We start from the raw sequence: 14,122 nt of genomic DNA, 5'->3' as shown, positions 1-14,122 counted from the left end.
GATAACTAAATTCAGCCTCTAGACCTCTGCTCGATTTCTGTTCTCCACAAGGCCTTGGGGAAGTCTCAATGAAACACACATGTCAGTCTTTCAAAGAGAAGTTCCAAAGTTTATTAGGTAAAACAGGAATATATAGTCATACAAGAAGAGGGAGGGTGTAGTGGGTGTGTACTGGAGTTTAATGCTAGTGTCTACAAAAGCAGCCTTGGCTGTTATCACAAAGTAGGAACCCCACCAGCCAAAGTATCATGTTTCTTACAAAAACAAACAAAAAAAAAAACCCATTTGTTCATACTGCGGACAAGAAGTCTAATTTCCATCAGACCAGTAATGGTTAAAGCAGTGAGTCCTGACTGGCATGGAGACTGTAGCTGGCAAAATTAAAAATGACAAAATAATGCTGACTGGATTTGTTGAGCTACAGGACAGATTATGTTCTGTTCTACAGTGAGATGGATGTAGAGTGTTGCAATACTGGCTCAGATGGAATGAGTTATTACAGTGGAAGAAAAATTTAGTCCCCTGCTAATTTTGTAAGTTTAATCATTTACAACAAAATTAACAGACCATATTTTGTGGCAGATTTATCAGACTGAATTAACAAAAATACGTTAGAAATTAATTTGACTGGGTAATCAAAACATGATTTAGTACTGTGAGGTGACTGAAGGAAATGCATGGCACTTGACAGCCCTGAAGCCATGTAAGGTGAAAGCAACACCAAGGACATGGTGCAAGCTTAGACAAGCTAAACCATGGGACAATCACTATCAAGTCACTGCAAGAACCCCCAATCATAAACCCTTATCCAGAAGCAGCACAACTTGCACACTAAATGAACCAAAGACAGTTTGAAAGGCAAATGCATTTATTTTGCACAGCTTTAAAACAAAGGAGAGGAATTTTGAGTAAAGATCACGCCTCCACTAGACACTACTCCTGATAAGCGAGAAGCACCTTCTTCCACTGCAGAAACATCTCTTCCTAAAAATGGAGGGGGAAAAAGCCACAGCTCAATAAGCTATTCTGTCAGGAGAAGCAGCAAACAGCAATAAGGGGTCTACTCACTTGTTCTGGTGCACATTGGCTCACAGGAGTCCAGCACACTCGGAAGACACACAGCTGTACTGCAGTGGATGTAGAGCTGAGGGAAAGGAAGGGAAACTAATCAAAAAGAACCCACACCATGCAGAAGCATGTAGAACAGAAGAACGAGCATTTACCGTCTCTTGCAAGGGAGCCATAGAGGTCTTGTCCACAAACGTGAACATCTTCACGACAAAGCGTCTGTAATGGGTAGGGTATGCAAGTCCAGACGTTCCACTAACTGGGATCAGCTTGGTCAAATAGCGGTCATCCTTGTAGGGACACCTTGGGGATACATAAGGGCATCACTTCCTGTTCAATATAGACATTGGGCTACAAACAAAACCCGGAAGCTTACCCGGTCACCAGAAGGTCCCACTGGGGAAGACTGTAGGGGTTAGGGGAAGAAGTCGCCCAGCAGTTGCCCAAGCTCAGGACAATGTTTGGATCGGTTCTTCCAACAATGCGCACTTCGACGTACACCGGTTCCCTCAGAACCTTGGTCACAGGGTAGTCACTAGCACTATAGTAAGAGTTATAGGCTATTTGTTCTGTTGGGAGAGAGGAGAAGTCAGCATCTGTTGAAGCCACTGAAACTGCATTTTAATATCCAGACAGCACTCACCTTCCACACAACCCTTTGAGAGACAGAGCCCTTTTCCTAGTCTTAGTTCTACTTGGAGTGGTCCAGAAGCAACGATGGGCAGAGGATCAACATTAGCTGAAGGCTCAATAGACAAAGCAGCCAAGCCAACACCTGAATATTTACACTGGAAATAAAGCCTACAAAAAGGACATAGCAGGTTAGTAAAACCCCTTAATTAATCCCACAACCAGGAGTTTTCGATCACTTACTCATAAGTAGTGTCTCTTGTGATTGAGCCTCGGGGTCCAATTCCAACTTCATAGGAAGAAACCATCCTGTTTTCATAGACCACATAACCACCTTTCACCTAGACAGGAGAAAAAGTACAGAGCACAATAAACAGCTACCTGAAATGAACAACATAGTTAGGGGAAGAAAAATAAAGTGACAAACCATCATGGTTGTCCCACAAGCAGTCACAGCAAACTGGTAAATAGCAAAGGCTGCATTGGAGTCAACAGGACTACAGGGTCCACTGTTTCCTCCCAACAGGCTGATGGACTCCAGGCTTATCCTGGGACGGGTTGTATCTCTGGCTGCCACCAGCACAAACTGGCCATCAATGGTACACTGGACAGTCACTGGGAACACCAAAATAGAAAGGAATCAGTTTCATGTTAAACCCCAATCACGAGTCAAGCAGGATTTCAAACTTACCAGTTTTCCCATAATAGCAGTGTTGACCATCAAAACAGCAGTTTATGGCATTACACCGAGTAGCTACGATGCCAGGTTCTCCACAAGGAATTCTTTCATAGTCTTGCACTTGGCATTTCTGAACCTGGCCAGGTGTATGTGGCAGCACAGTAGGCATCCCAGGAAGGTGAGGATCCTGAGAGAGCTTTTTCACATTTGGTGGGGCTGCAGGAACACTGCTCACAGCACTGAAGGCAAGAAAAAGCCCCACAAATGCCAAACTTACCCCTATAGTCACCATTGTGCCCAAACTGCATACACCTATGTTTAACTAGTCAGCAACTTCTGTCTTTTATTGTGTCCTCAGTCCTAATTGTATCTGGAGTCTCCTCCTACTCAACTAGTCAGTAATAGTGTTCCAGCCGTGTGTTGTTATTAACTGCCTTAATCACCGCCTTCATGATTTGTTGGTCATTTTGAGGGGTGTTTTAAACAGATATTTGTTCACTTCTATTGGTCAAGTTAATTATATGTGAGAGTTTTGTAATGTTAACAATCTGAGGCTGGTCAGCTACTTAACTCCCATCATTTTTAATATGCATTTAAATTTTGTCTAAACAAGTAGCATAAAATGACTATTGTTAAATGTTGCATAAGCTGAACATGAAATTATATCATTAACCACATGAACATCTCATATTTAATTTTTTTGTAATGGTATGTTAAAAGCATTTTGAGTTTAAAATCTTAAGATACATATATATAAAGTAATATTAGTAGTATTTACTGTGAATATCTTCTTGTACCGCAGGGTACTTTTATTTTGACAGACCTTTCTTTCCTTGTCGTGTATAAGTGTCGCTTCAGTCACATTGACAAAAAACAAAAATAAAAGTTGCCCTAAAGTTAGACTCTCTAACACTCTATATTATATATTATATATAGTTTACAGAGTTCAATAAAAAAAAATCCTTACAGTATATTTGTATTGTGCTTTTAACAATTCACATTGTCTCAAAGCAGCTTTTCAGATGTATATTTATTCTATTATTAATGTTCTCATATTTAAAGCAGGTCACTGTTAGTAAACATGTATTTAAGTCTAAAGGATTGGCACCTTTGTGTTTATGAAGGGTTCAGTGAAATGGCTGGTTTATTTGTTTGGTTTATTTATAGATTTCTCTCAAAGTAATTGGGTTTTTTCCTTAGTTCCTTTTGCCCAAGTGATGAGGCCAAGACGAGGTTCTTTTATTCAGTGTGAAAGCAGAGGGTTCTCCCAACAGTAATCAGGGATTTTAGTGTGAAGTTTAAGGTCCTCATAGATGTTCTGGCCAAACTAGGCATTCTGTCCAAGAATAGGTCCTCTCACCCAATCTGAATATGCCTCCAAAAGAGCTAAGGACATTTTCACCACAAATCCATCCAAACTGTGTTCCACTGTGTGTTTTATAACAAATTGGCTTTAATGTTGTTTTAACCATGACATACTTTTTATTGTGAACAATTCACACCAGTACCATATTAGTATGTCTTAATTATTAAACTGTGCTTCAGCTTATCTGAGGAGGACTAAAGATTGTGTGTGTGTTTGTGTGTGTTTGTGTGTGTGTGTGTGTGTGTGTGTGTAGAAGTATGCATGCACGAGAAACACCAACGTCTACTAGAATAAAGGAACACTGCGGAACTGTGTGTACTATGGGTGATGTTTTTAGAAGATGGAGGCCAGGCTGGGGTTTTCCTACTATGCTCTTGTCTGTGTACTTCATTATTTTAATATGTAAAAGGTTTAATTACGTATTAGCTAGTAGAATTTGCTAGAATGTTTTAAGTATGTGTTTTTGTTTAACCTGACTTAAGTATCAAAATTAATAGTTATATTAATAGTTATTAATAGTATTTTTTTGTTAGAATATGGCCTTCTGAGATGTGTTCTGGTTTGATTTAAGTGAGATTCAACCTTGTCATCTCCAATTTCACACTAGATTCTTCTTGTAAAATTGCTTAAATTAGACTTTTGGTTTTGCTCAAATTTGCTTCCATGGACCGCTGTATTCTTTTTCTTCTTACAAACAGCAGTCAGATTAAACCCCAATTTGAGAAAAGCATCGTTGCTTCCGGCGTGTTGTGTTCTTTATTACACCCGGGCCACGTGTTTATGGATTTTTCAGCTCAGTAAAAACCTCACCATGGAGCAGGTAGATCACAACCAACATTATGAACATTGAGCTGTGTTTATCACAGGACACAAACTGCTTTAGTCATAGAACATCTGACATCAATCTTTACATCAGCTTCAGATTATATATGAATGGATATCGAGTTTAAATAGTTTGTGTATTTCGGTTTCACTCATACACATGAAATAAATAATATATCTGTATTTTATTGCAATTGATTCAAAGTTCAGAGAAAGTCTTTTGCTTTGCAGTTTCTTCATCATTTTAGCTTTTTTAAAAAGAAAAAATTAAATAAAAAATTAGCATCACCAGATGATAATCAGACTCAGATCTTTATTGCCAAGTATGTTTTCACATACGAGGAATTTGTTGTAGTACAGAAGCTCCACAGTGTAAACAGAATGGCATTGAAGACATCAACACATATATAATATAGACAGTTGTGTGTACAGTGCAAAAATGTGCAAATTGAATATATAAATGTGTGAATCAGCCGTGCACACACCTAGTAACCAACAGGTGGCTGGTGTCACCAACATGTGTACAAACATCAGCATTTCTGTAAAATCCAGAAGAAATATTTAGTACAATTCGAACTACACACAGCTTTATTAAATATATATAAATAAGACATTTTAGCTCTAACTCTATTAATAATTTGGTTATTCTGCACCTTCATTCCATCGAGCAGTATTTTGTTTTGTTTTAAACAATCGATTCTTTAGATTTATTAAACGAATGTGATAGGAATTTAATACTGTAAAAAAATAAAAAAAAAAACTTTAGTCCAGAAGTTAAAGAAATGGATAGAAAATTAAATATAGGCTGCTTTTAATCATGGAAAGGTGATGAAAACATACAGTACCAAAAGGTTTAAATAATGTGAGGTTATTCTTTATATTCCTGTGATTTAAAACATTAAACAATTATTTAAACTCTATTTATAAGTTCATTGAGAAGGTCAGTGCACACATCTGCTCCTCATGTCATGGTTTTGTCCTTGTCATGTTTTTCTGTGTTTTTCTTTGCCTTGGGTCTCATCTCTATGGTCTAGATCATGTCCTTCACACGTTCACCTCAGAGCACAAGCTGACTGCAGAATTATCCACCTCATGTTTAGACTACAGAACACCAAGCTGATGAACCTGGAGTTATTTTGGTCACGCAGAAAGTTCTACAACAAAAACAGAGATTATCAGGTCAATGTGTAGGTAGAAAAATGGGGATAGTTTTGAGAATGAAAACTGGTAAAGTTTTACTTATGCATGTGAAAGATTCCAAAGAAAAATTGTCAGAGGAACCACAGGAGCACTGAAGGTCAAGGTCAAGGCCTCAGAGAAACATGGGGGAATACAACAAGAGACAAATCAAATCCAGATCGATTCCATATTGATTTTATAGAATTTTTAGAAAGGACATTAGATTTACATTTAACCCAAATGAGAGAGTCAGTGGTGTTGAGACAACATGAGGAAGAAACCTTGAGATGAACCAGACTGAAAAGGGAACCTCATCCTCATCTGGGTGACACCAGAGAGTGGGATTATAAATCATTATAAACATTAAAAGTGGGATTATAAATCCATATAAACACTGAAAGTGGGATTAAAAATCATTATAAACACTGAAAGTGGGATTATAAATCCCTATAAACACATAAGAATGGGATTATGAAGCTAGCCATGATGTAGTACCCTTGGGGCAGGAGGGTTTATAACTGTCTTGTTGAAGTTATCAACTGTTCACTGATGGAAAAGCTAACCCCATGTTCTCTACACGGTAACATCCATCTACAGTAATCCTGTGTATCTTCAGGCTCCATATGGAGCATCCTCAGCAGCAGTGAGCAGGAGCCAACACAGGATCAGGGGCAGAGGATCTGTGTGGGACAAAGGTCAAGGCCAAGGACTGATAGAGTAGACCAGGATCAGAGGACAGAGAAGGACTGATATGGAAAAGAGAATCAGAGATCAACATGGACCATAGACCAACACCACATGTGAATTGTTAAAAGCACAAACACAAAATCCTTGCATTAGCAGAAGTGTATTAAGTATATATTGTTTGTCAAAGTATTTGGTATCTGTACAGAATTTCTTGGGAGATTTACATTACATTTAATTTTCACAAACATTTTACAGAAATAGGATTAACATGTGATTAACATGTTCATAGATTAACACGTGATTAACATGTTCACAGATTAACACGTGATTAACATGTTCACAGATTAACATGTGCTTTATTGTAAGTGCTGGTGGCTGATTTTGCAGCCTTAATCACTGATCACAGCCTAATCACTAATTACTGACACCATACTGACACCACACTGACACCATACTGACAACACACTGACACCATACTGACACCATACTGACACACACCATGCTGACACCACACTGACACCACACTGACACCACACTGACACCATACTGACAACACACTGACACCATACTGACACCACACTGACACCATACTGACAACACACTGACACCACACTGACACACACCACGCTGACACCATACTGACACCACACTGACACCACACTGACACCACACTGACACCATACTGACAACACACTGACACCATACTGACACCACACTGACACCATACTGACACACACCACGCTGACACCATACTGACACCACACTGACAACACACTGACATCACACTGACACCATACTGACACCACACTGACAACATACTGACAACACACTGACAACACACTGACACCACACTGACACCATACTGACAACATACTGACACCACACTGACACCACACTGACACCACACTGACAACATACTGACACCACACTGACACCATACTGACAACATACTGACACCACACTGACACCATACTGACACCACACTGACACCACACTGACAACATACTGACACCACACTGACAACATACTGACACCACACTGACACCATACTGACAACACACTGACACCGCACTGACACCATACTGACACCACCACCAGTCAGATATCTGGACATGATTGATGAGTTGTGATTGATATAAATAAAATCATTTTATTATGGGATGTCATTGACTTGACATTCTGTTCTTAGAAAACAATAATTAACATTAACTACAAGGCATGTCCAGATATTTGTCATCTGGAAATGCTTTTGTACTGTTTTTTATGATAATGTTATGTAAAATAGCTGCTCAGTGCTGCAAAAAAAACAACTCTGCTAATGCTAACTTAATTCTATATAAACTATATAACACATCGGCCTATTAGTTATTAGTCTAAACCGGACGGAGACACGGAGCGCCCTGTAACTCACTGACCTGCCTGCGTTCACACGGTGCAGATGGGAGGGAGAACATCTGACTACACGGTTTATGGGAATAAATTGTGTATTTCCCTCTCAATTGTCACAAAAAACTCACTACGCTGTCTGTCTGGTCTCTCTGTGCGTTGGTTTGGGAGATCATGAGATCAAGATTTTTTTCCTTGCTGCTGCACGATTCTGCGTGAGAATATGGGGGTGTGGCGTGAGAATATGGGGGTGTGGCGTGAGAATATGGGGTGTGGCGTGAGAATATGGGGTGTGGCGTGAGTGTATGGGGGTGTGGCGTGAGTGTATGGGGTGTGGCGTGAGTGTATGGGGGTGTGGCGTGAGTGTATGGGGGTGTGGCGTGAGTGTATGGGGGTGTGGCGTGAGTGTATGGGGGTGTGGCGTGAGAATCGGGTCAATTGCGTGAGTCTTGCGCTGAATGCGTGAGAGTTGGCAGCCTTGTATATATAATATATAATATAAAATATAGTGTTATAGTGTCTAACTTTAGGACAACTTTTATTTTTTATTTTTTGTGAATGTGACTGAAGCGACACTTATACACGACAAGGAAAGAAAGCTCTGTCAAAATAAAAGTACACTGCGGTACAACAAGATATTCACAATAAATACTACTAATATTACTTAAAAAATAAATTAAAAATAATGTGTGTGTGTATATATATATATGATTTTAAAACCGAAAGACTTTAACATAACATTACAAAAAATATATATATGAGGTTCATGTGGTTAATGAGAAAATTTCATGTTCAGCTTATGCACCATTTAACAAGAATGGTTTTATCCTACTTGTTTAAACAAAATGTAGAGACACTTTAAATGCATGAATTAAAATGATGGGAGTTTCTTGTGTTAATTAGCTGCCCAGCCTCAGATTTTTAACATTACAAAACTCTCACATATAATTAACTTAACCAATAGAAGTGAACAAATACCTGTTTAAAACGCCCCTCAAAATGACCAACAAATCATGAAGGTGGTGTTAAAGGCAGTTAATGACGACACACGGCTGGAACACTATTACTGACTAGTTGAGTAGGAGGAGACTCCAGATACAATTAGGACTGAGGACACAATAAAAGACAGAAGTTGCTGACTAGTTAAACATTGGTGTATGCAGTTTGGGAACAATGGTGACTACAGGGGTAAGTTTGGCATTTGTGGGGCTTTTTCTTGCCTTCAGTGCTGTGAGCAGTGTTCCTGCAGCCCCACCAAATGTGAAAAAGCTCTCTCAGGATCCTCAGCTTCCTGGGATGCCTACTGTGCTGCCACATACACCTGGCCAGGTTCAGAAATGCCAAGTGCAAGACTATGAAAGAATTCCTTGTGGAGAACCTGGCATCGTGGCTACTCGGTGTAATGCCATAAACTGCTGTTTTGATGGTCAACACTGCTATTATGGGAAAACTGGTAAGTGTGAAATCCTGCTTGACTCTTGATTGGGGTTTAACATGAAACTGATTCCTTTCTTTTTGTTTTCCCAGTGACTGTCCAGTGTACCATTGATGGCCAGTTTGTGCTGGTGGCAGCCAGAGATACAACCCGTCCCAGGATAAGCCTGGAGTCCATCAGCCTGTTGGGAGGAAACAGTGGACCCTGTAGTCCCGTTGACTCCAATGCAGCCTTTGCTATTTACCAGTTTGCTGTGACTGCTTGTGGGACAACCATGATGGTTTGTGTCACTATTTTTCTTCCCCTAACTGCGTTGTTCATTTCAGGTAGCTGTTTATTGTGCTCTCTACTTTTCTCCTGTCTAGGTGAAAGGTGGTTATGTGGTCTATGAAAACAGGATGGTTTCTTCCTATGAAGTTGGAATTGGACCCCGAGGCTCAATCACAAGAGACACTACTTATGAGTAAGTGATCGAAAACTCCTGGTTGTGGGATTAATTAAGGGGTTTTACTAACCTGCCATTTCCTTTTTGTAGGCTTTACTTCCAGTGTAAATATTCAGGTGTTGGCTTGGCTGCTTTGTCTATTGAGCCTTCAGCTAATGTTGATCCTCTGCCCATCGTTGCTTCTGGACCACTCCAAGTAGAACTAAGACTAGGAAAAGGGCTCTGTCTCTCAAAGGGTTGTGTAGAAGGTGAGCGCTGTCTGGATATTGAAATGCAGTTTCAGTGGCTTCAACAGATGCTGACTTCTCCTCTCTCCCAACAGAACAAATAGCCTATAACTCTTACTATAGTGCTAGTGACTACCCTGTGACCAAGGTTCTGAGGGAACCGGTGTACGTCGAAGTGCGCATTGTTGGAAGAACCGATCCAAACATTGTCCTGAGCTTGGGCAACTGCTGGGCGACTTCTTCCCCTAACCCCTACAGTCTTCCCCAGTGGGACCTTCTGGTGACTGGGTAAGCTTCTGGGTTTTGTTTGTAGCCCACTGTCTATATTGAACAGGAAGTGATGCCCTTATGTATCCCCAAGGTGTCCCTACAAGGATGACCGCTATTTGACCAAGCTGATCCCAGTTAGTGGAACGTCTGGACTTGCATACCCTACCCACTACAGACGCTTTGTCCTGAAGATGTTCACGTTTGTGGACAAGACCTCTATGGCTCCCTTGCAAGAGACGGTAAATGCTTGTTCTTCTGTTCTACATGCTTTTGCATGGTGTGGGTTCTTTTTGTTTAGGTTCTTTTCCTTTCCCTCAGCTCTACATCCACTGCAGTACAGCTGTGTGTCTTCCGAGTGTGCTGGACTCCTGTGAACCAATGTGCACCAGAACAAGTGAGTAGACCCCTTATTGCTGTTTGCTGCTTCTCCTGACTGAATAGCTTATTGAGCTGTGGCTTTTTTTTCCCCCTTTTTTTTTTTTTTTTTTTTAGGAAGAGATGTTTCTGCAGTGGAAGAAGGTGCTTCTCGCTTATCAGGAGTAGTGTCTAGTGGAGGGGTGATCTTTACTCAAAATTCCTCTCCTTTGTTTTAAAGCTGTGCAAAATAAAAGCATTTGCCTTTCAAACTGTCTTTGGTTCATTTAGTGTGCAAGTTGTGCTGCTTCTGGATAAGGGTTTATGATTGGGGGGGGGGTTCTCATTGCTTTAGTCATTGTCACTTGGTTTATTTTCTCTGCTCTTTCAGGTCTAAGCTTGCACCATGTCCTTGGTGTTGCTTTCACCTTACATGGTTAGAGCTGTCAAGTGCCATGCATTTCCTTCAGTCACCTCACAGCATTAAATCATGTTTTGATTACCCAGTCAAATTAATTTCTAACTTTTTTTTTGTTGATTTATTATAATTCTGTGTTAAAATAACCTGTCCCAAAGTATGGATTGTTCATGTCATTGTAAAGGATTAAACTTACAAATTTCAGCAGCGGATTAAATAATTATCCCCCCCCCCCCACTGTAATAAACACCAATTTCATCTGAGCCAGTATTGTGACTCTCACTGTAGAACAGAACATGCTCTGCCCCATTGCTCAAATCCAGGCATTATTTTCTGTGTGATTGTCATTGTTTTTTTATTTTGACAGCTTTACTGCTGCTTTAACCATTATTACCAGTATGATTGTGTTCACTGGTCTGACAAATTAGACTCATTATCAGTATGAACTTTTTTTTTTTTTTTGTGCTGCAGGCCTGATAAATAGTAAAAAAAAAAAAAAATTAGGATAAGGATTTTTTTTTTGGTAACTTTTCTATGAATATATATTGCCCCAGTAAGCTATAGGCAGAAACAAATACTGATGAAACACTACAAATCCTTAAAGCCCTGAGTGTCTACAGAACTGTGCAAGAGGTTTAGTAAAATGTTTTGAAAAATAGAAATGTTAATATTTTGTCAATGAACAAAAAGAAAAGTAAATCTTGCATGTGACCGCTGGGTTTTTCTTTTAAGCTGTTTGTCTAATACAATGTTATCTGGAGATTTTAAGTCTGTTCTAGAGTTAATATTGTGGCTATCTTTTGTATCAGGATGCTAAAAACCCTGAACTCAAACTGTTAAAGCACAGAATGAATAATGATGTGTTCATCACTGTAATGAGGCTGGTATTGATTAACTGTAAATAAACACTTGGAATTGTTAAATTAAATAGATGAAAAATTCCAGTTTCACTTCATACACAAATATTTGAAGTGTGAAATTGTCCAATCAGTGCGTTGTGTATTCTGAGGAGTTGTAAAGCATTACATGAGAGATTCACTACACACACAAAGGGTTAAAACTGCAGACAGCTGATCTTTTAATTTGGCGAGTGGCGACTTTTAGTTTTACCCACAAAGTCACGTGACTTGATGTTTGTAGCTGGCTTCACGCGTATCTTGTCATATGACATAAACCACGTGTTCAACGTTGCAGCTCCGGAAACGTGAATGTAAGTAAACGTACAAGATTTATGGCCATATACATGTTTATATTTATATCTATATTTATATCTCTATATATGAATCATTCAGCAGTTGTTACATTAAGTGTAAACTCAGTACAGTACTGAAATGTTATTTCTACATGAAAGTGTGAGATGAAGTTTTTTTTAATAATTGTTTAAATTATTTTTTTACATTGTTAACAAATTTTACCGAAATCTCATTTAATGATTACTATTTTTTTTTTTAGAGAATTTTAAAACACAGACCTAGAAACTTAAATAAAAATTTGTTAAATACCACACTGACAGATAAATGTGTTTTTGTTTGTTTGTTTACAAAAATATTAGATTTTTTTCCCTTTAATCTGAGAGATCGGACAATCAGTCAATCAGCTGTGATCATTGTTATGTTTCAGCGTCATGGCCGACAGGAAGTCCCAGATTGTGGTGGAAGGAGAGGCGTCTGAGTCAGACTCGGATGAGGAGATGTACGCGACGCCTGGACTCACGGTTCCGGGTGAAGCCTCAGAGACGGAAAGCGAAGATGAGGAAACAAAAGCCTCCGTGTTCCATCATCACTTACCGCCTCTCACTGTCGATCGCCATGACGACGTGTCCATCACTCAGCAGAGCCCGACCACGCCCACACACAGCAGCCATGTCAACTCGCTTCTGCAGCAGAAACTGCAGGAGAGCAACGTGCGTCTGTGTGCTGACATGAGTCAGAGCGTGAGACAGGTTTATCACGGAGCCACGAGAGACATCAAAGCAGCCACGGCACACCTGAGTCACTCACAGGGTGTCATCATCGCTACCTCACACACCGTCCGCGTCACCATGGACGATCTCCAAGCCGTGTGTGACAAGATTGATATCATCACTAGCTGTCGCTTGCTGCCTGACATCGCTATGACGACAGCTTCAGCACCCACGATGCCCTGCTCCGCTACTCGTTAAACTAAATCATGCTAGCACTCGTTCTCCATGAGAGTCTGGGGACTGTTACACCAGAACCCATGAGGATGTGAGTTCATAAATCTTTGATGGAGAGTCAGACAATGTAAAGCTTCTCAGGACTGACAGACAGGGATCAGCCTGGAGGTTATGGGTTTAAATCCCAAACTGTGTTTAAATCCAAGTTCTGTCTGTAAACCTGCACCACAGTGTTTAAAGCCCAGCTTTGACCGAGACCCTGTGGCCGTACAGCTGTGGGTTTAAACCTCAGCATTGATAGAACAGTGTGTTAAACTGGTGTCTTTCTGCTTCCCGGACGTTCTGGGAATCAAACCCACAACCTAGTGTTAATGGAAATAAAATTGTTTGTCTGTACTTTATTCTGTATGATTGTGTATATTTCACATAAGAATATCACAGATCTCTGAATCATTGTCATGTGATCAAGTGGGTGTTGTTTCTTGTGTCTATGAATTATACATAAAATAATGATGGTCCAGTAAACTGTGTTTGTGTGTGTGTGTGTGTGTGTGTGTGTGTGTGTGTGTGTGTGTGTGTGTGTGTGTGTGTGTGTGTGTGTGTGTGTGTGTGTGTGAAAACCCTACTGCTTTTAAACAAAGACACACTGAACCTCCATTACACAACATCCTCATGCTGCTTCCTCTTCTTTAAGAGAAATATAATAAACAGCTTAATGCAGAAGTTCAGTCTAAAGCAACCGGAAGGACGTTTTAACACATTTAGCATATGGAAGAATAATTGTCAACTGTTTATGACCAGAAACACAAATAAATACACTTACAGTTCACACACAGGAGGCTTTTTATTTCTTTCATGATTCTGTGTAAACTCTAGAGTCTTTTTTGTGAAAATCCCCGGAGCAGATCAGCAGATAGTGAAATATTCAAACCAACAACCACGTCACGGTTACAGTCCCAGACATCAGACTTCTTCATCTGAATCTGTAGGAGTTTATAGAGTGTGCTGCTGCCACGTGA

The 14,122-nt window shown here is 39.9% G+C and overlaps 3 protein-coding genes across 3 annotated transcripts; 2 read left to right on the top strand and 1 right to left on the bottom strand.

The window, feature by feature from the left end:
• Nucleotides 1–850: 850 nt before the first annotated feature.
• LOC113649096 (zona pellucida sperm-binding protein 4-like) lies at nucleotides 851–2,699 on the bottom strand. Its single transcript, XM_027156706.1, has 8 exons — nucleotides 2,390–2,699; nucleotides 2,126–2,313; nucleotides 1,942–2,039; nucleotides 1,712–1,869; nucleotides 1,445–1,637; nucleotides 1,224–1,371; nucleotides 1,069–1,144; nucleotides 851–984 (listed from the first exon to the last, which is right to left on the bottom strand). Exons 1-8 carry the CDS (start codon nucleotides 2,667–2,669, stop codon nucleotides 884–886), a joined length of 1,242 nt encoding a protein of 413 aa, XP_027012507.1. The 5' UTR covers nucleotides 2,670–2,699; the 3' UTR covers nucleotides 851–883.
• Nucleotides 2,700–8,940: 6,241 nt separating this feature from the next.
• Nucleotides 8,941–10,820, top strand: LOC113649075 (zona pellucida sperm-binding protein 4-like). The gene is made up of 8 exons (XM_027156677.2): nucleotides 8,941–9,270; nucleotides 9,345–9,532; nucleotides 9,618–9,715; nucleotides 9,788–9,945; nucleotides 10,020–10,212; nucleotides 10,286–10,433; nucleotides 10,513–10,588; nucleotides 10,687–10,820. The coding sequence occupies exons 1-8, from the start codon at nucleotides 8,991–8,993 to the stop codon at nucleotides 10,785–10,787; spliced, it is 1,242 nt and encodes a 413-aa protein (XP_027012478.2). The 5' UTR covers nucleotides 8,941–8,990; the 3' UTR covers nucleotides 10,788–10,820.
• Nucleotides 10,821–12,026: 1,206 nt separating this feature from the next.
• Nucleotides 12,027–13,711, top strand: bloc1s3 (biogenesis of lysosomal organelles complex-1, subunit 3). Its single transcript, XM_027156719.2, has 2 exons — nucleotides 12,027–12,176; nucleotides 12,587–13,711. The coding sequence occupies exon 2, from the start codon at nucleotides 12,591–12,593 to the stop codon at nucleotides 13,125–13,127; it is 537 nt and encodes a 178-aa protein (XP_027012520.1). The 5' UTR covers nucleotides 12,027–12,176; nucleotides 12,587–12,590; the 3' UTR covers nucleotides 13,128–13,711.
• Nucleotides 13,712–14,122: the final 411 nt, after the last annotated feature.

This window comes from Tachysurus fulvidraco, chromosome 11 (assembly GCF_022655615.1).
Source record: "Tachysurus fulvidraco isolate hzauxx_2018 chromosome 11, HZAU_PFXX_2.0, whole genome shotgun sequence".
NCBI classification, from domain to species: domain Eukaryota; kingdom Metazoa; phylum Chordata; class Actinopteri; order Siluriformes; family Bagridae; genus Tachysurus; species Tachysurus fulvidraco.
Note: the sequence above shows the minus strand (reverse complement) of the source record. Positions and strands in the feature narration are given on the sequence as shown.